General features: G+C 50.9%; 1 protein-coding gene across 1 annotated transcript in view; it reads left to right on the top strand.

Moving 5' to 3' along the window:
* The window catches only part of ALX4 (ALX homeobox 4), a 55,647-nt gene extending 41,534 nt beyond the window's left edge, over positions 1-14,113 (top strand). The window contains exons 2-4 of the mRNA XM_006865034.1: positions 2,453-2,763; positions 9,976-10,104; positions 13,590-14,113. Coding sequence (XP_006865096.1) covers positions 2,453-2,763; positions 9,976-10,104; positions 13,590-13,919 — 770 coding nt within the window. The 3' untranslated portion in view covers positions 13,920-14,113. The remainder of the gene's footprint in view (positions 1-2,452; positions 2,764-9,975; positions 10,105-13,589) is intronic.
* The last annotated feature ends 9,369 nt before the right edge of the window (positions 14,114-23,482 follow it).

The following is a 23,482-nucleotide window of genomic DNA, read 5'->3' as shown; positions in this document are numbered from 1 at the left end:
TACCTCCAGAGATTGGATACCCACTGCCTGCTCCCAGGCTAACCTGAGAACAAACTCAACACAGAGGCAGCTCTCTGTGATGCATCTTTGCTCCCTCATCCTCAGAGGCTGGCCCCTCTCCCCACAGGATAAGCAGAATGGGACCCCCGATATCAGGCCCCTAGCTACCCTCTATCCCCACCTCTCTCCCTGGGAGTAAAAGGCCATTGGAGTAGGACCAAAGGACAGGCCTAGGAGCTGAGAGGTCACTGTCTCTAGTTGGTGCATGTTCCCACTCTTCTTTGGCCTCAGTTTCTCCACTGGTAAGATTAGAGTTTAGGCTCATCCCCTTACCCAACCCCAGCCCCATTACTATGTGGGGTGGTCCCAATCCCAGGCTGATGCCAACGTCATTGTGCAGGGATGCAAGTGAGGGTCCAGGCATTATGGGATGTTCATTTTTTGTGAGGCTGGGTGGGATTTCTTTCCTCTAAAAACAAAAACAAAACATAAGACATTTGTTTGCTGGGAAGATAAACTGCCAGCTGAATTTACGTAATGCTGTTACTGAAGTCTTGGGTGTCTGTGTGTTCCTGACTCACACAGGGGTTGGGGGCTGCCTGGGGACTGACCCTACCCTCTGGGGCTCCCATACTGCAGGCAACCCCAGCAAAGGCCCAGAGTTGCTTCCAGGCTCATGCTGGGCGCTGGTCTCCATAGCCTCCGCTTGGAAGAGAGACTTACGGGCAAAATTCTCGTCTTCCTTCCCAGCTTCCCAGCGATAAGGGATATACACCGAAAACCAGAGGTGAGAGTGGGCCTGAGTTTCAGCACTCACCTAGGTTCCAGGCATGGTCCCGTCACTTAATGCCAGCCGCGTAGGCCCATTTTACAGAAGAAACTGGGGCTCGGAGGCCTTCCCCACATATGGTAGTTGTGATTCTCAGTGCTTGTGCAAATCATGCAAATGTGCCCTGTATGTTTCTCAGTCATCAAGTCACAGACAAGGGGGCAGAGTTCAGAGGGACGCAACTGTCCAAACCCCCAGGCCAGTGCTTGCCTCATGCCCTGCCCCAATGCCCCTGTGAGCTGGGTGGCCCAGGGTCAGGGTGCCTCATGCAGGTGTGAGAACACCAATAACAGCAAACGCCTACGTCATCAGCATTTGCTGTTACTGTTAGATGCCATCAGCCCTGTGCACACAGAGCAGACCGCTGCCCAGTCCTTCGCCATCCCCCTGGTGATTGGGGCTTGGACCATTGTGACCCATAGGACTTTCATTGGTTGATTTTCAGGAGTGGATTAATTGCCAGCCCTTTATTCCTAGTCCATCTTAGACCAGAAGCTCAGCGGAAACACATTCTGCATCATAGCAGTAGCTGTGCATGCAGTACACTGTCTGGGAATGAACCCAGATCCTCCAGTATGGAAGGCAAGAATTCTGCACTTGAACCGCCAGTATCCTCTTGATGTATGTTAGTTTATTTCATTCTCACAATGACCCTACAAGGAAGCTCCTGAGTCTCTTCATCCCGTTTGATAGAAGGGGAAATTGGCACAGAGAGGTGAGGTGCACAGTCCAAAGCACACAGCTGAAGCATCTTAGATGTGAACTGTGTACCCCCAGCCCTGGCTGCACTCTTCTCTATCATGGGCTGCTGTGTTTGCCTGCGATGTCAACTAGATGTACTTGGACAAGCTCCTTCCTGCCCACCCCCTCCATCCTCCTCATCCTCAACCTACATGGGCAGACTAGCCCTTCTCAGCTGTGAACTGGGCAAAGCAGCCTGTCTGGGGGCTCAGGTCATGAGCTATCAGGGACCCTGATGCCACCATCCTGGGGAGGACACTGGTCACTTCCCTAGGAAACACAACCCTAGTCTGGAGGGGAGGACACTGCTTGTTTAAAGGGAAATGTGTCCCCTCCCTCAAACCCTACCTCCCCTCCAGGAAGAAAGATCTGTCTGTTGGACAACAAGAGGTCAGTTGGGATCGTGGGCACAGACGCCACAGCATCTCTGGACATGACCAGTCTGTCTCTGTGCCGGCTTTTCCTACATGTCCACCAGCCCAACTGGACATGGGTGCAAACTGAGTTTTCTCTTCCACCCAGGGAATCAGAAATCATTGGGTCAGCATCTTCTCTGGCCAAAAGAGCAGTTCTGACAAATGGAGTCCCTTAGAGGGGAGGTCCCAGGTTAAAGGTTATAAGGTCAGACTAGGATTGCACAAATGCACATAACCTTGGTGCTGGAAGGCCCATTCTAAACTGATGGTGCCAAGGTTCAGAGAGGGGAAGCAACCTTCCCAAGGTCGCACAGCATGTTAATGGTAAGCCAGGAGTAGAAATGAGTCTCCTGACCTCGCATCCAATAGACCTCTAGAAGGGGAGAGGCAGGGACAGTTCTCTCGCCCTCCCTACCCCTTGCTTGGTCCAGCCTTTAGTTTCTGACCTTATTTCCTCCCCCCTCAGCCAAAGAGAGCTCCCTGGGTGAGCCGGAGTTACCACCAGACTCTGATACCGTGGGGATGGACAACAGCTACCTCAGTGTGAAGGAGGCTGGGGTGAAGGGTCCCCCAAACCGGGCCAACTCCGACCTCCCCAGCCCACTGGAGAAGGCCGACTCAGAGAGCAACAAGGGTAAAAAGCGGCGGAACCGCACCACCTTCACCAGCTACCAGCTGGAGGAGCTGGAGAAGGTCTTCCAGAAGACACACTACCCGGATGTATATGCTCGGGAGCAGCTGGCCATGAGAACAGATCTCACGGAGGCCCGAGTGCAGGTCAGTGGGGGTCACCGGGGGTGGAGGGGTGGAGCAGGACCTGCTCTTAGGGTTATGACTGGAGCTGAGATCTTCTAACTGCTCATCCGGCAGACCAGTCTTTCCTCCCCTCGAGCCCAGGAAGCTGCTTTTCACACCCCTGGTCAGCCAGAGCAACTCTGCTTTTATCCACTGTAATACCAGGCTTTGTCCTGTGAAAGAGGGCGAAGGAAGGAGGGCCCCTAGTGGGGCAGGAAGCTTGTTAGCTAGGTTAGGGGGTGTTCTAACCCCCTAACCATAACCCAACAGGGCACCGTCACAAAGGAGAAGGTGGTTGGCTTCTGCACCGGAAGGCCTACCTTGTAGAGGAAACAGGGCCAACATAAAGACTTCTGTGGCAACCGTAGATGGAGTCCTGGTCTGACGCTGCAGGAGAATACATTGGACTGCAAAGTCCACAGTTCAAACTCACGTGCCATTCATTGGAAACCCTAGACAGGGTCACTATGAGTCGGAAGCGACTCGATGGTGCTTAATAACAACAACATGGGATCCAATGGTCAGTCATAAAACAACCTAGCTGTTATTTCTACCTAGGATATTTGCTTTCTCCTCCATCTTTCAGGTCTCAGCTCAACATATCTCCTCTGAGAGGTCTTTCTGACCACCCTGAACAAGATAGTGGACTCCTACCACCGTCCAACTACCAAATAACCCGAATCAACCCAACCCAACACAGTACTGCCACACCCAACATAACCCACTCCAACACTGCACAGCACAGCCAAACCAGGTCACCTCTACCGCAGTGCCCTGTTTTATCTTCTTGATAAAATTTATAATGGGCTTGTGTTATTTTATGTGTTTTGTCTGCTCCCATACTAGAATGTGAGTTCCTTCAGGACAGGGATTCTGGTCATTCTTATATTCCCCACAGTTAGAGAAGGCTGTCTCCAAGAGCAACAAGGGCACACAGTCCATAAGTATTTGTGGATTGGTTGATCTCCCTTGTCCAGGGAGGTGTGCTTTCCCTTCCTGCAAGAAATCACAACAAAGAAAGATCCAGAAAGGAAGCAAAGACCTCGGAGGAGCTAAAATACAGGTCACAAAACCCAGGGACTAAAGCTCAAGTTCAGTATTCACAGGAGACTGACTTCAGCTTCAGACAAAATAGGTATGTTCCACCTGCTTTTTCTACCCAAAGCGCATTGGAAATCGCAGTTACGGTGTCTTCCTATGCCAGTTCCTCTGTCAGGGAGCCCAGGAGTCAACAGGCTGAGAGCAAAGAGGGATTGTGTTTTAAGTAGCAACACTCAGCAGTCTGAGGACAAGAGCCCCCATGGGGTAAGGACAGGAGCCCCCATGGGGTAAGGACAGGAGTCCCCATGGGGTAAGGACAGGAGCCCCCATGAGGTAAGGACAAGAGCCCCCACTACTGAACAGTTGCAGAACCTTTGACAAGGCGGCTCTCCAGCGCCAGTAAAGGCCCAGCAGCCTCCACCACGCTCTGTGTAATAAGGCAGAAGCATCCATAACATAGTCCAGAAGCCTTCTCATCCACAAAGGCTAATGTACCAAGGACTGGCAGCCAACAGTAAATATGTCATAATTATAAACCTCAGCTACCCGCAGTGACGGTCAGTTCCCTGAGGGCAGGCCGCCCACTTTATTCTTCCGCAGTGCCTGGTGAACTTTTGCTTGAGAGAGGCAGGCAGGGCAGCTGATGTTTCATTCTGATGCCACAGCCCACTGCCTCATTGGAGGAGGGATACACCAGTCAAGGGCTCAATTGCTATCTGAAAGGCTGGAGGTTCAAACCTACCATGGCTTCATGGGAGAAAGACCTGGTGATGTGTTCCTATAAAGGTTACAGCACCCCCCAAAACAAATAAAACCCAACCCTACAGGGCAGTTCTACTCCATTACAGTGTCGAAATGGACAACTGGATAAGCTAGTCATGTGACCTTAGGCACCTCTGAGTCCAGCCAGGAACCCCAGGATCCAGTTTGGCTCCAGCCAATGGATTTGAGATGAGACACAGGAGTGAATGGAGAGGAGAGGTGACCGGTGATGGTGCCGTGTTGGTGTGTGGGATAAACGCAGTTCATTTTCTCTTCAGTACGCATGTGTGTATGAGTGAATTGTGTGTGTGTGTGTGTTGTGCATGCCTGAGTGGACATGTGTGTGAATGCATGAACGTGTGTGCACATACGTGTAGATATAAGTGCATGCGTGTTGTATGCATGCTTGCTAACAGGTGGATGTGAGTATCCAGGAGGAGCCGAGTTCATTAAGTATTGATAGAAAGACAACTCTCCCAGGATAAAACATAGCATGTTTCAGTCACCCCCTGACATATATAATGAAGTGTCATCTCTGCATGTATGCAGCTTACAATTTGCCTCGAAGTTGAGGCAGCTTTCTATGAAAGATCTATTAAAATAAACTAAAACAATAGGTTATTTTAATAGATCTTTCATAGAAGTGTATCATTAAATGGGGGGGAGGGGGGAGACAATTTTGTCAATAATCTAGGCAAAGGATGATAATTACTATTCAATCTTGAGTTTCCTGGTGGCCAAAGCAAAAAGGGAAACCCTGACAAGTTTTGAATCTCACCATCTAAGAGTTACAGAATGTTAGTGCTGCAAAGACTCACCTGGTCTGCTCAGCTGATAGATGAGGAAGAAGAGGCCCAGGAGGCAGGGCAGTGAATGGTCTAAGGTTAAGAGTGATTCAGGAGCAGCTGTGAAACTAGAAGCCAGGACTCCCAAATCCCAGCCCAGGGCTATTTGACTTCAGTGTGTAGCACCAGGACACATGCCAAATTGTTCAGACTTTTCTTTGTCTAAAGACAGCAGGGTGGGTGGGATCTTCATGTGCGTCAGACCTCTGGGTTGAGCCTTGGGCCTGGCAGTGCCCTGAGGGTGTGTGGGGGGGGTTGTGATGGAACCCCCTGTCTGCCTCAGCTGAACTTGTTCAGGGCCCCCACTCTCCTGGTGGGAAGCCAGGTGCTTGGCATAGAATGGCTATGGGGACAGGAGAGTGGGGGGGCCTGAGGTGGACTTTTCCTGGAAAGAACCCTGGGGTCTGGCCCAGCTCCAGGGATCTGCAGGGCCCTCTCTCTGCTGTCTGGGATTCCAATCTCCACAGCTGGTGTCTGAAGACAATAAGACAGAGGCCTCCCCGCCCTGGGCCACCCCGCCCTGGCCCCAGATGGGCTGCGGTTAGCGAGGCCTCCACCAAGACAGTTGGTTCCTTGCACAGCCTGGTCCTCAGTGGGGCCTGTGCTGAGTGGGCCCAGGCTGGGGTGGGTCAGGAGCGGGGTGGTCCTGGTCACAATGGAGGAGCCCCCTACTGCTCCCTGGGGCCCTGAAGCACAGGGGTGGGCTGTGAGGACAGGGATACAACCAGAGGGCTACCCTCAGAGCCCCAGTGGGTTTCTGGGGTTTCAACTGGAAGACCCCAGTACTGTGATTATGAGCACTGAGGAGCCAGACAGACGCCCGCCATCACCCAATGTATGAAGGAGGATACTGACGACTCCCCCCAAGCCTGGGTTCTGGGGGGAAAGTCAGGCTCCACAGTGAGCAGGAAAGCAGCTGCCTCCTTCATACGCCATCTTGAGTCCTGAAAGAAATCCCTCAGCCTGACCTTCTTTCACTCCTGTCCCAAAGACAGTGTTATCTCTGCCCACCTCTCCCCCGCCGTTCATCCATCTTCCTGGATAACCCAGGTCTCCCTCACACTCAACCCCAGCCCCCCTCACATTCCACATCTACCACCCTGCCCCACCAGTCCATCCTAGGCCCCTCCTCCTCCCCACCCGCCCTGCCTGGACCCTCTGTCCTCATGCCTACAGCGGTGTGTCCGCCCCCAGAGCATGCTCCCATGCCAGGACCAGGACCAGGACCCCACAGGGGTTCCAGGGAAGCCTCAGCAGTGACAGCAAGAGCTTCCCCCACCCTGCCCCGAAAGAAAGAAAGAAAAAACCCAAATACCTTGATGCCTCCCCTTCCCCCAACACCCCTCCTCCTTCCCCCGGTACCCACTCCTCCCAGAAAACCCTGGGAGGCTGAGGAAGGAGAGGAAAGGCTGAGCTATGCCTGCAGGAAATTAAACATGAAATGAAAACAAGCCCCTCTGATTCATTCTCTCATCCTGCCCCAGCCCCCCCATTCTGAGCCACTGATAAAGGAGGATCCCGTTTCAGGAGCACAGGAGACCCGATCAACTCTTGGCTCCCAGTGGGCGGCCTGGGCCTGGAAACCCCATGAAAGGGGGCCCAGGAGGCTCTGGGGCAGGGTCTGGGAGTCCAAACCTGGGAGAGGGCTGGTCTCCAAGGGGCACGGGGAGACTGCTTGTTATAAACTAACCGCAGCGTAAGGAGATGGGGTGACTTGGGGAAAATGGCTCAGGCCCACTGCAACTGAATAGGGAGGGGAACGTGTGAGTTCAAACAGGAGTGGGGATCACATGTACCCCCATCATTTTTGACATCTTTTGACATCTCTTCTCTAGCCAAAGACAGCGAGAAGGGTCAGAAACCATAAATGAGTGGTATGCTGCTGTGGTGGGGGACTGTGGGGTTAGTTCCAACTCACAACCACCCTGCATAGGTTTCCGAGGCTGTCAGTCTTTACAGGAACAGAAAGCCTCATCTTTCTCCCGTGGAATGGCTGGCAGTTTCGAACTGCTGACCCTGAGGTTGGCAGCCTGACTCCTAACCACTATGCTGTGGTGGTGTTTGTGCTATCAGGTTGATTCCAACTCATGGAAATTCTGTTGTAACAGAGCCCAACTGGCCCTTTGGGTTTCCTAGGCTGCCATCTTTACGGGAACAGACCTCCAGGTCTTTCCTTCCATGGAGCCCCGGGTAAGTTCGAGCTACTGACCTATAAGCAGCTGAGCATTTAAACATTGTATCACCACGACTCCATAAACAGTGTACAGCACTCTCAAACATTCGGAAAGCATTTCCCAGCCATTTCACATCCACCTCTAGGTTGTTGTTGTTGTTGTTATGTGCCGTGGAGTCGGTTCCGACTCATAGCGACCCTGTACAGGGTTTCTGAGGCTATAAATCTTTATAGGAGCAGAATGCCTCATCTTTCTCCCGCGGAACGGCTGGTAGTTTCGAACTGCTGACCTTGCGGCTCGCAGCCCGATTCGTAACCACTATGCTACCAGAGCTCCAGAGACAGTGCAAAAGATGGCCTCATTTTATAGCTGCAGAAACTGAGGCCATTGGTAAACCCAGCCCTCCTGTGAGCATTTCTGACCCCCAGCTCCACTAGAAGTGCTTAAGCAGGCTGGTCAGTCTCTGCGATACCCTGGGGAAAGGTCCACCCATTCCCAGAGCCAGGTCTTTCTCTCCACTTTAGCTGGTTCCAGTGAGGGGCATGTGAGAGGTCACACCTCTGTCACTACCTCATTGTTGTTGTTGTTGTTGTCAGGTGCCATCGAGTCAGAACCGACTCATAGCGCCCCCATGCACAGCAGGACGAAACAATGTCCGATCCTGGGCCAACCTCACTACTGCTGCCACACACGAGTCCATCAATGATGCCACGATCCATCTCGTTGGGGGTCTTCCTCTTTTTCTCTGACCCTCCATCTTACCCAGCATGACATCCTTCTCCAGTGACTGGTCCCTCCTGACAACATGTCCAAAGAATGAGAGAGAAGCTTAGCCATCCTGGCCTCCAAGGAGCACTCTGGTTGTACTTCTTCCAAAACAGATCTATTGGTTCTTTTGGCAGTCCATGGCACTTTCAGTATTCTCCTCCAACACCACAACTCAAAGGAATCAATTCTTCTACGATCTTCCTTATTCACTGTCCAGCTTTCGCATCCATATGAGGTTATTGAAAACACAATGGCCTGGGTCAGGCACACCTTAGTCCTCAAGGTGACATCTTTGCTCTTCATAGTGGACGAGAAGTGTCTTCATTCACAGAGCAGGGACTGACCAAAGTCAGCTCGGCCTTGCTCAGCGCCTGACAAGACACCTGGTGCCTCTGCAGCCAAGGTCTTGTCATTGCTCTGTGCTCCTGATCCACCAGGGTACTGTTTGGGGTGTATTCATCTTACCTGAGAAGGCCAGCTAGTCCACACAGGCTGTCCTCAGAGGAACTCCAAGATCTGCCTTTCATTCAGCCTAAAGTCTTCCCAAAGGAGCCCTGTCTGGTGGTACAATGGGTTAAACATTGGACTGCTAACGGCAAGGTTGGCAGTTCAAACCCACCAGCTGCTCCTCAGGAGAAAGATGAGGCTTTCTTCTCCTGTAAACATTTACAGCTTTGGAAACCCTAAGGAACAGCAGTTCTACTTTGTCCCATGGCGTGACTGTGAGTTGGGATTGATGTGACAGCAATGTGTTTAGACTTAGTCATCATCCCAGCCACCCATGCTCAGTGACAAGTGGGCCTCACTCCTCTTTCTACGTCTGGCCACTCATCTGATCCAGAGTTTGCTGTAGCCGCCTCTATCCATGGCACTAAGGGCAAAACCACTTCACTCGGCATTCGAGGCCTCTGCCTGCTGACTCCAGACTCCATGCTTCTTTGTCTCCCGCCCAAGCACTGGCCCCAAACCAGGCAGAGTGGCCTTCTGAGGTCTGAGTGTGCCTCAACTTTCCACCTTCCTGCCAGCTGTTGAAGGCCCAGCTCCAGTCTTCTCCTCCCTGAAGCCCTCTGTTGCTATCTTACATGGTCCCACCCACACTGGCACGTGGAGGTTCTGAGTTGGGAGATTTCATTTCCTGCAGGGAAGAGTCAGTAAGGGAGAGCTCTGAATCTGGGCTGATAGGCCCTGGGGAGCGATGAACATTCTGGAAAAGTGCATGTGTGTTTACCTAAGAACACTTTTTGGAGGGGTGTCCACAGCTTTCATCAGATTCTCTATAGGAATCTGTGATCAGTGGATAAGGATGCACCAATGTTGGAATTGGTTAGATAATGGCCAGCGGCTAGTTTTACGTAGGTAGGATTCACCTGTCTAGACTCTGCAGCTTGGATGAGTGAAGGTGCTGCCCAAGGCACTTCCATGATTGGTGGAGAGCTACCTCGCCATCTCCCAGTGTGGAAGATCCTGAGGACCAGCTCCTGTCTGATACTTCTTTTTCCCTCCACAGTACTGTACACACACTGCTGTTCTGGAATGGCTCAAGGACAGGGTGTGCATGGCCTCTGGGTCAGGCCTGACCCTGCCACTTCCGCTTTGTCCTATAGGTCTGGTTCCAGAACCGGCGGGCCAAGTGGAGGAAGAGGGAGCGTTTCGGGCAGATGCAGCAGGTTCGAACCCACTTCTCCACTGCCTATGAGCTGCCCCTCCTCACTCGAGCTGAGAACTACGCCCAGGTGAGTGGCTGCCCAGAGCTGGCTCCTCTGGTTCCTAGCCCTTCAAATTCTGAGAGTGGGAACCAGGTGAAGGGTCTAGACCCACTCAGAGGGGCTCAGGGCTCCAGGCTGCCCTTCTGTCCCATTTAAACCAGAATGTGGGTGGTCCAGATCTAGTCCTGTCAGACAGATCTTGAGGCAGGCTTAGCTGGACCTTAGGGAAGTTAGGGCTCTAGTCTCACCATGCTCACAAGCAGCTTTTCCCCTCGGCCATTCTGCTGGTTTTACTATGAGCGTAAGAGCCAACACAAGCTGAGGGCCAGGGCCTTTAGACAATCTGGAGTCACTGAGCACATTTCCTCAGAAAGAGAGTCCTGGAATCTGGTGGCAGAGTTGGAATGTACATAGAATCACAAGTCTCAAGCCCAGGCCTTCTTCACATTTAGCCAGTCACAAGCTCTCTGAGCCTTAGTTTCTTCATCTGTGAATTGAACACTATAAAGTGTCTGCCCAACTCTTGTGGAAGGTACTGCAAGGTCAGTCTGCCTCGTGGTAACTCTGTGTATGACAGTATGAAGTCATCCTCATGGTCCTTAGCATGTTTGAGTTCAGTTAGACAATAGTCGGTGTGACCCATAGGGATTCTTTTTCCACTGGGTAATCTCCAGGTCTTTCTTCCTCATCTGTCTTAGTCCAGCAGCTCCATTGAAGCCTGTCCACCATGGGTGGCCCTGCTGGCATTAGAAATACAGGCGATAGAGCTTCCAGGAACACACACGCCACCATAGCACAAACTGGCAGATGGGTGGTGGAAGGTCTACACTGGATAATGCAAAAGTGCTCTGTGCATTATCCAGTCTCGAAAAGGCTCTTTTTTTTGTGGCCTCTTGGCTCTCCCTGGCTCCCATGTCCCATCTCCTCCTGCCCCGTAGAGCATCTTCCTGCGTGTCTGTCACTCAGCCCCACTCTGGTGGCATTTGAGTCCCCCAGTGAGACACAAAGGAATGACAGCAGTGTTGCTGATGTCAGGCACCAGGGTTCTGGGAGGGATACACGCTTGGGTGAGTCCGGTTATGACACCCCTCAACCTATAGAATAGAGGTGGCTGTCACTTCTGTCACCATGAATGGACTCAAACCTGGCCGGGCTCACGGCCAACAGGCTGCACAGACATCCCTAAGTCTCCTGTGCTTCTCCCTGCCTGGTTTTGGTTTCGTGCTACAGTCCCTGGGTGCCCCCCCAACCCCTCCCCCAGCTCTGCACCCCTCCTCCCAGGATTCATGCAGAAGGGGTCGGGGGTCAGGCCTGGAGGTAAGACTGAGGAATGTGGGGTGTCTGGTACATGCACCATCTGGACTGACTCCTGTGACATGCTTCCTTCCCCTCCCCACACGTCCCACCCTCCCTCGACTCGTCTGCCTTGGGTTCAGCTGCTGTGCTCACAAGCACATCTCCCTCACCTGTACCCCAGCTTCTTCACAGGCCAACTACCCCACTCCCTAAACCACGGCCAGCCTGCACCAGCTTCTGTGGCCATTTGGACAGCTGGACATACAACTCCCTTCTTACTGTTTCTAGTAAAGCCCCAACTCCATCCCCCAGGGCAGCCAGCAGGAAGATCACCTCCCTCCCTGAAAGAGACGTGCCCAACTGATCTCTTCCTCAAAGCTCACCTTACTCCCCACCCAAGGATGGCCCCATAAATGCTTAGAAAGTGGAGAAAAGGGGGATCCCAGAGGCCCAAGCTGGGGAGCACAGTGGCTCTGTAGAATAAACACTAGACTTCGAACCACAGGTTCAGCAGTTCAAGTTCACCAGCTGCTCATCAGGAGAAAAATAAGGCTTTCTGCTCCCACAACGCTTTACAGCCTCTGAAACCCTACACAAGATGATTATGACTTGGAACTTACTCTTTAACACTTAACAACCACAGATAGCTGAGCTATAGTTGGAAAAGAAGTCTCTGTTGCTCAGGAGGAAGCTATGCTGTTGAACTCCCCACTTGATGCCTGGTTCCCCCCATCCATGGTGTGTGGACATCTAGCTTAGGCGGGCCTCCATCTGCCCCATACCCCCACCCAATCCAAGGTGTGTGGGCATCTAATTTGTCCTCCATCCATCCCATATCCTGACCCCAATCCATGGTGTGTTGTTGTTGTTAAGTGCCGTTGAGTCGATTCTGACCCAGAGCGACCCTGAATAGGGTTTCCAAGGAGCCGGTTGTGAGCTTGAACCACCGACCTTGTAGTTCAAATGACTTTGTAGTCTGACACATTAGCCCACAGCGCCACACCAGGACTCCAGTCCATGGTGTGTGGACATCTACTTTGGGCCTTCACCCACCCCATACCCCCACTCAATCCATAGTATGTGGTTATCTGACTGGGCCTCTATCCATCCAGTTCTGAGCACTGGCCACCCCTTGAGGCAGTCCCTTCTTTCTTGAGCTGTTGTTGTTGTTGTATGCCATCGAGTCGATTCTGACCCACAGCGACCCTACATAGAGTTTCCTAGGAGAGACTGGTAAGTTTGAACTGCCAACCGTACGGTTCAAAGTGGCTTTGCATTCCAGTGCATTAACCCACAGCACCAGCCCGGGACTCCTTTCTTGAGCTAATTCCATCAAATGGATTCCCATTCACAGGCACTCCATGTGACTCAGAGGCATGCTGCTCCCTGAGCTTTTCAAGGCTGTGATCATCCGAGATGCCTCTGCGTGGATTTGAGCCACCAAACTTTCCACTGCTTGTCAAGCACTTAGCCAGTTGCACCTCTAGGAACTTTATTCACTGTGAGGCAGTTCTGAATGCTCAAGGCCTCAGCCCCTGGGAGGATTTAGATTCCACTTCCCATCCCCAACCCCTGCCACCATCAACCTGCAAGCCCAGAACCCCACAGTCCCAATGCCAAAGCTGAGGCCAGCACACATTTACCTGGTGAGGAGCTCTAGTAGTGTAGTGGTTATGAATTGGGCTGTGAACCACCAAGTCAGCAGTTCGAAAATACCAGCTGCTCCGCAGGAGAAAGATGAGGCTTTCTGCTCCCGTAAAGATTTACAGCCTTGGAAACCCTGTTCAGGGTTGCTATGGGTCGGAACTGACTCGACGGCACTTATCAACAACAACTCTTTGTTGGGGCTGTTGAAGGTGTCAGAGTGACTCAGATCCAGCCCCTGACCTTGAGGAGTCCACAGACTAGAGAACAGGCCTACCGCAGTATCTGCAATTAGGGAGTCAGGGCCTTGTCTGGCAGTGGCTGGACTCAGCTGATTCGTTGTGCCCCTGAGACAACCCTTTTGCCTGACACTCTTGATGAAGTGTGAAGTTGAGTCCTTAAAACTGACTCTCTGTATGCTGGCCACCAGGCCTTGGGAACAGGTATCTGATTTCCATAAAGGTTTTGAGAGTCTCCTTTGTAAATAGGAGTGGGGGCTCCTGATGGACTTGTGGAAAGTGGTCATTGGGGAACAGGTTGCCCTGTAACATTTCTTCTTCCACCCTCCCCAGATTCAGAACCCGTCTTGGATCGGCAACAACGGGGCCGCCTCACCAGTGCCAGCCTGTGTGGTCCCCTGTGACCCAGTGCCTGCTTGCATGTCCCCTCACGCCCACCCCCCTGGCTCTGGGGCTGGGGGTGTCACCGATTTCCTGAGCGTCTCTGGAGCGGGCAGCCACGTGGGCCAGACTCACGTGGGCAGCCTGTTCGGAGCTGCCGGCCTGAGCCCCGGCCTCAATGGTTATGAGCTCAACAGTGAGCCGGACCGCAAGACCTCGAGCATCGCAGCCCTCCGCATGAAGGCCAAGGAGCACAGCGCCGCCATCTCCTGGGCCACATGACAGGGTCCCCCCTGCCCCGTCCCTGTGCCCTCCCCCACCTCGGGGCACTGGCCACGCCCATGCTTTCCAGGCCCCCAGCCTCCCACTCGACTTTCCTCTTAGGGCCTGGCCCTCAGCACTTTCAGCCGCCCCAAGTCTGAGGCCCCTCGGACTGCTGGCGGGAGGGGAGCAATGGGTCTCTGCCCCTCTGTGGCCATGAGGCCCAAGAGCCCGCTCTCGGCCAGGGGCAGTGGAGAGAGACAGGTGGCCACAGTTTGCAGCTTGGCATCCATTATAAGCTGAACACCCTCCCTCCCCATCCCTCCTCGCCCTGTCCAGTGTGACCACTGAGTCCCAGTTAGATTCCCATCCTGATCCAGCAGCACCAACATCCAGTCATGTCCATCTTTCCTTTGCTGTGTGGTCCCTGGTCATCAGGCCAGGGACGGTATGTCTAAACAGGCTGCTCTCCAGAGTTTGCTCCTGCCCGATCACCTCCTTCTCTCTTCCTAAAAGCACATGGAGTCCGATGCCCACCCCCAGTGGTGGCCATGCGCCTTCAGCCTGGCTGTGCTGTGCCACATACACCCCAAGGGAGACGAGATGGTGCTGAAGGCTCTGCAGCCATTCTGCATCTACGAGGATGGACGGATCCCCAGGGAAGACATGTCCCAGCTTCCTGGACCCCAGAGACTCTGGTTCTGGGTGAACACTGGCCTGGGGAGGAGCTGAGAAAATGGATCACCCAATGGGTACCCAATGGTGCTGGGAAAAGTCACCTAGGAAGCAGGAATGTGTGGCTGCAGGGTCAGGCCGGACGCATACACCTCTGCACTCCCCCTGCCATCCAGCGGGGGGCAGCATGATGGGCTCCAGGCAGGGCTGTGAACTGGTTAGAACCGGTTCAGTCATGGCTGACGAAGCAAAACTGGATTGGGCCTGGATCTTTTTAATTTGGGTGACATGGAATGATAACTAGGATGGGAAAAGGTAAGGGTTGAGTCCTGGAATGGGGGACTGGAAAGAGGTATAATGACTCCTCTCAAGAGTGTGGATTGGGTATTGCCAGGACTGTGGAGCGCTGGCACATTCAGAGCAGCTAGCTGGCCTCCATCACTGATCAGGGCACCTTTGCCTCTGACTCTGCTGAAAATCCAGGGACAGGAGATCTGGTTGCTGGGCAATGTGTAGACTGCCTTTATTTTCTAGGAAGGGGGCTAAGTTTCTAGCAGGGCTTCAACTCATCATTTTTTCCATTCATTGTCGCTCCAGTTCACACAGATTTTTTAATTTGGGGTCTATTGAGGTGTTGCTTCCTCGCCCATGACTGACTGGAAAGAACTGGCTCGAAGCCGTGGCACCAGGTGGAGGGAGATCTGGGCAGCTTTGTTCTCCACCCAGGCTGTGTGGGAGCCCAGCCAGTGCTCCTCAGAGAGGAAGTGGAGAAGCTTGTCCCTTCTTCATCCAACCCTGCCCTGGTCACTCATCCAGGCTGCTCAGCAATGTCCTGGAATGGAAGTGTTTACAACTTGGGGCATAGAAACAGTGGCAGAAGGGCCATGTGCCCATGACTCTGTATAGGACAGCATAACTTACATGGCCTCAGACCATCTCCCTCCCCTCAGCCCTCTCTGGCCCTGCATCATACCTGCCAGAGCCTCCCACACTGGGTAGGGTGGGGATGGGGGTGGGGTCTGTGTTCCTCAGGCATAGGGGAGAGAGTTCTTCTTGTAGCCTTTTGCATGTTCCCTTATATTTCTTCCCTTGGAGACTAGAAATCTCAATCACTCTCAAACCCATGATGGCATTGGAAGGATTCTTGGGACTGAGTTGCTTTATTTCAGGTGTGGCTGGCAGGACGCCCTCCTGACCAGGTGTCCCTGCTTGAGACAAGGGACCTTCTTCTAGGGATGGTCCTCAGATATATGCCAGATTTGAAAGCTCCAGCTTGGGTTTGGGGACCAGATCTGAGTCTTCACTTAAATTTGTAGCACACAGCAACTGTTCACTGAGATGGGCCTTCCAGATACCTGGGAGGTCCCTCCAGAGAGAAATACTTGCCTTCTCTTCCTTGATTCCCATCAGCATGGAGGGCCAGGCCCAGAACAGCCCTTTGGGTTGGGCTGAATGAAAACCCTGGCTAGAAGGAGTGAGCTCAGAGCTCCCCAAGGCTTCAGGGGGCATCCAGGTGCCCACCTCTGCCTGGAGTTCCCATCTGGGGGATAGCTGCCTCCCAAGCCAAGAAACTGATCCAGATCCCAGACTGGGGAAGGATGTGGCATTGGTCTCCCTTAGTAAGAATCAGACCTCTTTGTGAACTATAGCTCTAAAATCCTACTAGAGGCTAAAAGGAGCTCAGACATGGAATGAAATGTTCTTGAAGGCTTGTCTTTAAGCATTTCATCTATTTGTGGATCTTGGAATGGCTCATGAAGCCTCTTCCAGTTCTGAAGTTCAGTGAAATCACTTAGACTCCCCAAAATATAGGAAGGGGAAGGAAGAAAGAACTAGAGACTAAGACAGTTCCCCAGCTTCCTTCTTAAATGCACTAGAGGTTGGGGAAGGGCAAGGGAGGAACTTTCTCCTGAGGTATTTTCTCATCCAGGAGAAAATCAGCACAAAGGAAAAGAGCCAAGATAGTTCCCCGCCCCCAGGAAGAAGGAAGGGAGAGAGGGCTGTAAGTGGGTTCATCTGGAAGCTCCTCCGTGTGCCTGCTTTCTGACTGGGGTAGACCAAAGTCAGGCACAATTCAACCCAAAAACTTGAGAAGAAAAAGCCTCTAGCAGAAGAAGGCTCTGTGGCCTTCACCGCCAAGAGCAGCTGTGATTCAGCGGGTTTCTGGAGTATCTTTCCAAAGGCTGCTCTCCCCAGACCTACCCTCCATTCCACCCCAGCCTCTGGGACCCACCTGTCAATCTTAAGACTCCCAGAATCACTGAGCTTAGACACCCACCAGCTAGTCCAATCCCTTCACAGGAGAGATGAGAAGACTCCAGCCCATGTGGATAAGTGACTATCCTGGCCTGTGTTTAACCCAAGGCAAAGCTAAATGTTCCAGCCCTGATGCTGCGCTGTCTCCCTGTGATTCACCTGCATCCACTCGCCAACTCGTTTCTCTGATCGAGTGCCCTCTTGTCCTCATCCTTCTCTCTGGGAAGAGAACCTTGGTGGACTCTGGTTCCTTCTCAGCCGGTGGTCAGCCTTCTGTGCTCTAAGGCGGGAGGTATTTACTGGAGCAGCTCCTGTGTCTGGTATCTCCCCCAGGGTCGCCCGGCTTTCTCGAGCTCAGTCTCACAAAGGCAGGTGGTGAGGAGGATCTCCCTGGGGTGTGGCTCACTGCTAAGCGAATAAGCTGAAAGAGGTGAGGATTTCCATTGGCTGTTTGCCTACGAGCTCTAGAAAGATGGCAATGCAAACATGAAGTGATGGGCAGCTCCCCCAAAACTGAGAGCCTCTGCTGCCGCAGGGAAGAAACTTCAGCATACCAAAGCTCAACTCAAAGGTGCTGCTACCACTCTTCAGATGAAACACGGAGTAGAGGGCTCTGGGGGCACACAGAGAGGGTGGGTATAACTTTCCTTGAATTCTTAGAACTATACTTGATTCTCAGCTCCCACATTGGCGCCACCAACTTTGGGAAGCGGAGTGACCAGTCTATTTAAAAAACACTGCAAGAAGGTGGGGTGCCAACCATGAGGTGGGTCTCCAGCAGGATCGGATGACCCAATAAGCAAGGTAAGCACAGGCTTACTTGTGCTTACTAATCTATAATGAACAATTTCACATGGGTTTCTCCAGATGTGATGAAAAAAAATGGAAATGATTCACTACAGATCAGTAAGTAAACACAAGTAAGCCTGTGCTTACTATGCTTTTCAGGTATATCATCCCTGTAAAGGATTTAAAAATTGAACAGAAGCTTTGATTCTGTAGGAAGGTGTTGTGGAGTTGGGAGAGAGACAAGATGCCAGCCAGACCTTCAGTCAAAATCTTTGATGTGAAAAAAAATGTGAAATTGTTCACTACAGATTAGTTGTAATATCAAGTAAGCTTGTGTTTACCTTGCTTATTAGGTAATCTGATACTGGTCCCCACACAACTGGGGAAGAAAACCACAACTCTCTGGATTGTGGGGAGAAGCCACCTTCTAGGACATGGAAGACATTCTGGGGCTCTGGGTTTATTCGATGGCCCTGGCCACCAGGTTCAAAGACCCACAGGCCCAGCTGGGGGAGGATGGTTGTCAAGCTGACCCCCAGGATAATAATGACCACACATAAAGTGAGGTGGCCAGAATGTCACTTTCCAAAGGCACATCAAGTCCTCTTCCTTAAGGATGCTGAAAGGTATTTCCATCAACAACCGTGACATTGTTGAACGGTGCACTTCCTAATCTTGCCCTCTCCTTTCTTCCCCCTCCATTTACGTACCTAGAGCTAGGCCTTTATACTACTGATTTTGAAGGACAATTTTCAATGTCGAATAATCTGTCTGGGTGTGCAGTGGTTGAAGAAGAGAGCCGAGAGCTAGAAGGAACATGAACCTCAACCAATACTCACTGTTCTCATTGTAAGATATTTTAACCCTGTATAAACGCAACTTTCCCTTTAGCTTAATGGCCTGGGGTGGATTATTCAAATATATCTATTAAAAAATACATGAAAAATTCAGAAAATGTAAAAAAAAAAAAAAAAAATTGGTTGGTTCCATAAAGTTTTACTGCCTATACCATCATGTAACTACAAGTACATTATAGCAAATATTAAAAGAAATGTTCTTGCCTTTTAAAGTAAGTTATTGCACTTACATCTTTTGAGGGGAGGGGAAGACTCTTAAGGAAAAGGGGACTTGGGGTAGAGTGGGGAGCAGTATCAGTTGGAGGCTCCCAGCATGCCCTTTGCTGGGCACAGCCCAAACTATTTGGTTGTTGTTTGCAATAAACTCTTCCTTCCCCCTCTCAACTGGAATCTGTCTGTTTTGTTCCTGACTTGTGACAGATGAAATGTGATCAGAGGGGCCTCTGAAATCTCACTTTAATTGAAGTCGGCAAAAAATACTAACAGTGCCCTTTTGAACTGCTGACACAGTACAGAATGGATTACCAAGGCTAGATTAACAACAGGTGGTCGGTGATGCTCCTACACAAAGTGAGGTGTGCATGGCCCTGGAGGGTCTGGGGTGCCCGTCCCTGGTCTCCCAGAAGAGCTGCCCATATAGTAGGTCTGCTGCAGGGAAGCAGAGCGGGGAGTGGGCCACAGCCCCTTTCTCGAGCAGCAAAATGGATCAAAGCAGGATTGGGAGGTCTTGGTCTTTACCTATGTCATGGATTCCCTTCTTGTCTCCAGGGGCTGTTCTGAGACAGGAGGGGACAGGCCACTGAGGGCCAGGGCAGGGAGGCCTGGCTGCTTGGCACCAAGAGTGCAGGACAGGCCTCTAGAGAGGCCAATCCCAGTCTGAGCTCGGCCCCTAGTGGCTGAGGGAACATCCGTTTCAGGAGGGACCATCAGAAGCTTTAAAACTGACCAGAAAGCCAAGGTTCTGCTACAGAATAGGTTTTTCAGAATAAAGTGATTTACAGAGAGGCAGTTAGCTTTCACTGGATCACCTTGTCCCTGCAGACTTCACTAATCATGAATGTGTTTGTGCTTTGTAAGCGGGTGTGTAGTGGCATGAAGAATGGTTGTTAATCCTGAGAAACACGCCTTGGCTACTGGCTCTAAATCTGCTTGCTGCGGTTGGTTGCCGCCGAGTTGGCTTTGAGTCATAGGGAGCTCATGTGTACCCCACCTTGCCTTGTCCTGCACCACCTTCATGCCCATTGGGGCAGCGATGGCATCAATCCGTCATTGAGGGTGACCTTCATTCCCCACCCCCATGCCCCACCACCACCAACCAAGACGTTCTTTGTAAGCGATTGGTCTTCCCCGAGGACACGCGCAAAGTGAGCACGTTGAACTCTTGCTGTTGTCCTCTCTTCTAAGGAACATTGTGGTTGTATTGCTTCTACAGTTGATTTGTTTGTTCTTCTGGCAGTCCTTGTTCCTTGTGTCTGATAGGAAACTCTTTTTGATGACTTCTTAAAAATACTGCTTTGTTGGAGCCCCATCTCAGATCTGATACTCTCGGTGGGAAGTGAGTTCACATTCAACATAGACCCAACTGAACTGTAGTTGACCTAGTCTGGGAACATGTTTTCAAAAGGATACCTGTCACCTGTTAGGGCTCAGGGTTGTGTTCGCACTTGGACTGTCCACACACAATCTCTGCCAAGTTTCAAAACAGGAATCGGAGCAGAGAGAAGGAAACTGTCTGGCGTGAAACCTTACGGAGAGCCGCGGTGCTATCTCTACCATGTGTTCTCGTGTTTCTTTGGGAACTGGGCAATCACAGTAACCCAGGATCCGGGTGTGTACAACTGCTACAGGCTAAGACTGGTCTGGTGGATGGCTTAGCAGACCTCTGTCTCCAAACTCTCAGAAGGGCAAGGCCAGCAGAGCTTCTTGAACTACTAAGCATGGCTCTACCTTCTGGTCAAAGTGTCCAGGACAGTTCATTGTTCCCAAGCCATCTGGCTCTTCCACTCATCCCTATTCTTGGGCTTACCTGTTCTGCTTAGAACGCCTTGGCTTCGACGCTGCTTCCCCACAGCTAGTAAACTTGAATCTTTAAAGCTTCCTTCCAACGATAATATTGTCTATGAAGCTTTTTCTTAACTCCATGTGCCCACTTTAGGCTTGAACCTGTCTGTCTTTGCCATTTCTGTGCTCCCACAGACCTGTTTATAATGGTATTTCAGCACCTACTATTGAAGTCCTGGTGTGGCACTGTGGGTTAATGCGCTAGACTGCAAAGCCGTTTGAACTGCAAGGTCGGTGGTTCAAGATCACCAGTCTCTCTTCAAAAATTCTGTTATAGGGTCGCTATGGGTCGGATCCGACTACACGGCAGTTCACAACAACAATAACAATTGTCTAAATTAGCTATCTCCCTGACCTCCTATCTGCCCTAAGAAAAGTCAGTGTGGGTCCTGTTCACATACGATGCTTCAAAAAATAAGTCGGTTGAGTGATTAAGCGAATGAATGGGAAAGCGGAAGTGCTGAGCTGTTGTTTTGGTTCCTGGTGGGAAGAGAAGGGCCAAAGAAGACTCAAGGATTCATTTGTGAGACTGAGAACTGGCTCCGGTCAGTGGACATCAGCTGGAAATGAGCCCAAGCTGAGCTTCAGGGTGGCGGTGGATCCTGTGAACTCTGTTCTTTCAGGATTCATGCCTATTGGTGACCTCCACAGTGTTCCTGGGGTTGGGCCAAGCACAATGCCAGCTTCTTGACATGGCATGACCAGTCCTGTGTCCAAGAGTGCTCACCTGGTGAGCTTTGTGCTCAAATCCTGCTTTCTCCGAGTCACCCTGGGACAGTCCTTAGGCCCCAAATCCTCTCCACATTCAATCCCTTTGCAAGCAATCTGCAGATAGCTGATTTCCCACCTCGGTGCCAACCCGAGCAGAAATTACTCTTAGCCTTCAGCTTGTCACCAATGCCACTGTCCCAGATCAACACAAGAAATATGGCCAACCTCAGAGTGCCACAAGCTGTTTGGTCCTGGTAGAAGAAACTCTTGATATCACCAAAAGGGGGTGGGGTGGTTGATCCAAACTTGCAAGCTTGGCAGCTTGCACAGGTCCAAACTTGCAAGCTGGGCAGCTAGAGAGTAAGAGACCCTCCACAAACAGCCCGTTCCCCAAAATAGAGCTTCTGTAAAACTTTATGCTTACAAGTAGGAAGGTGCATGCCAGCTCCAGAGACAATGCAATGTGCATGTTGAAAATTTCCCAGGGATTCTGTGATTCCAAACAGATTCTTCCTAGCACAGTGCAATTCAACAGTCTGGAAGAAGGGTTAGCTTCTGTAAGGAGCTTCAGTTTACGACCATGTGCACACCATATGCTGAGGTGTTGCCTTAACTAGCTGGGATCAAACCCAACTGAGGTGTCTGCATGTGACCTCCCCGAACCCTGGCCAGGGCGTGGTTCCTAGATGTGCAGACAATAATGTTTTCTTGCAATACCTCCTGGGATTTCTCTTGGTTTTATCACTACCCCCCTCTAATCCTGTCTCTGTTCGCCACCCACAACGTACCTCGGTAATTTCCAGGCTCTGAGGGAAAAGGAGGAGCAGCCTGTTGCTACCATACTGGGGCCAAACTACGGAGATAATGAGAATGAATGAGAGACAGTGTGTGCGTGTGGTAGGTCAACCGGGCTCAGAGCCTGAGGAAGGAGGAATCACATGAAGGCAGCCTCTATCTCCCCTCCAATATAGGCTCGGATCCGCTGATGGCACATAAAAGCACTGGCCAGGAGGCCGTGTGGAGAAGAGAGGTACAGGAAGCCTGGGTTTAAGAACAAACTTTGCAATTTACTAGCTCACATGACGTTTGGCAAGCCACTGAAAGGACCTTTAGTTTATCTGTAAAATGAGGATAATCAACCATTTCCTGCTATCTCACAAGGTGGTTACGAAGTTCAAGTGAGTTAAAATATTTGAAAAATACATTGAAAATAGTCAAGAGCTGTACACGCAGGAGGAATCACTAACTCTGGGAGTTGGAACGGGCCAGAGAGGTTGACTTCCATCCAAGTGGTCAATGGTGGAATGCCCAAGATTGGGGTACTGTTCGACAAACTTGGAACCATATTATGAAGTGCTAAGGAGTTCTAACATTCTTTATATTCTTCAATAGTCTTGTCAAATTATTGATCTTTTAACTGGATTTTAATTGACCTTTCTTTTGTTTGTTCATTTTCTATTTCATCAATTTAAACTTTCTTTCTTCATACACTTTAAGTTTGGTTTACTCTACATTTTTAGGTAGCAGTTCGATGATTTTTGAGCTTTATTCTTTTCTAACTAATAGTGCCACTCCATCTCATATCTTTATACTTTCATTTCCATTCAGTTCAAAGTCTTTTCTAACTTCCATTCTCTATTAATTTGTGCATTGTTTAGAACTATGTCATTTAATGTCCAACTATGTGGGCGTTTCCCCCAGATTTATATTATTGATTTATAACTGAGTTCCATTATGATCAGAGAAAATAATTTTAATGTATTCAATTCTTCTGACTTCATTGAATTCTTTTATGCACATTTGCGGTGACTGTTGTATGTTTACTTGAGATGAATATGTATGTATTCAGCTATGGGTAGGTGAGGCATTCTGTAGGTGTTGATTAAGATAAGGTGGTTGGTTGATATTATTATTTGTTGTTGTTGTTATGTGCCGTTGAGTCGGTTCCAACTCATAGTGACCTTATGCACAACAAAACCTGTTGGGTTCTGCACCAACCTCACAATCGTTATGCTTGAGCCTACTGTTGCTGCCACTCTGACAATGCATCTCATTGGAGGTCTTCCTTTTTTTTGCTGACCCTTGCTCTACCAAGCATGATGTCTTTCTCCAGGGACTGGTCCCTCCTGATATGTCTGACGTGGTGGTTGGTGCTTATGTGCCGTGGAGTTGGTTCCGACACATAGTAACCCTGTACAGGATTTCCGAGGCTGTAAATCTTTATGGGAGCAGAAC

The sequence above is a fragment of the Chrysochloris asiatica genome, unplaced genomic scaffold, assembly GCF_000296735.1.
Source record: "Chrysochloris asiatica unplaced genomic scaffold, ChrAsi1.0 scaffold00075, whole genome shotgun sequence".
Lineage (NCBI taxonomy): Eukaryota > Metazoa > Chordata > Mammalia > Afrosoricida > Chrysochloridae > Chrysochloris > Chrysochloris asiatica.
This window is presented reverse-complemented; position numbering and strand designations above follow the sequence as displayed.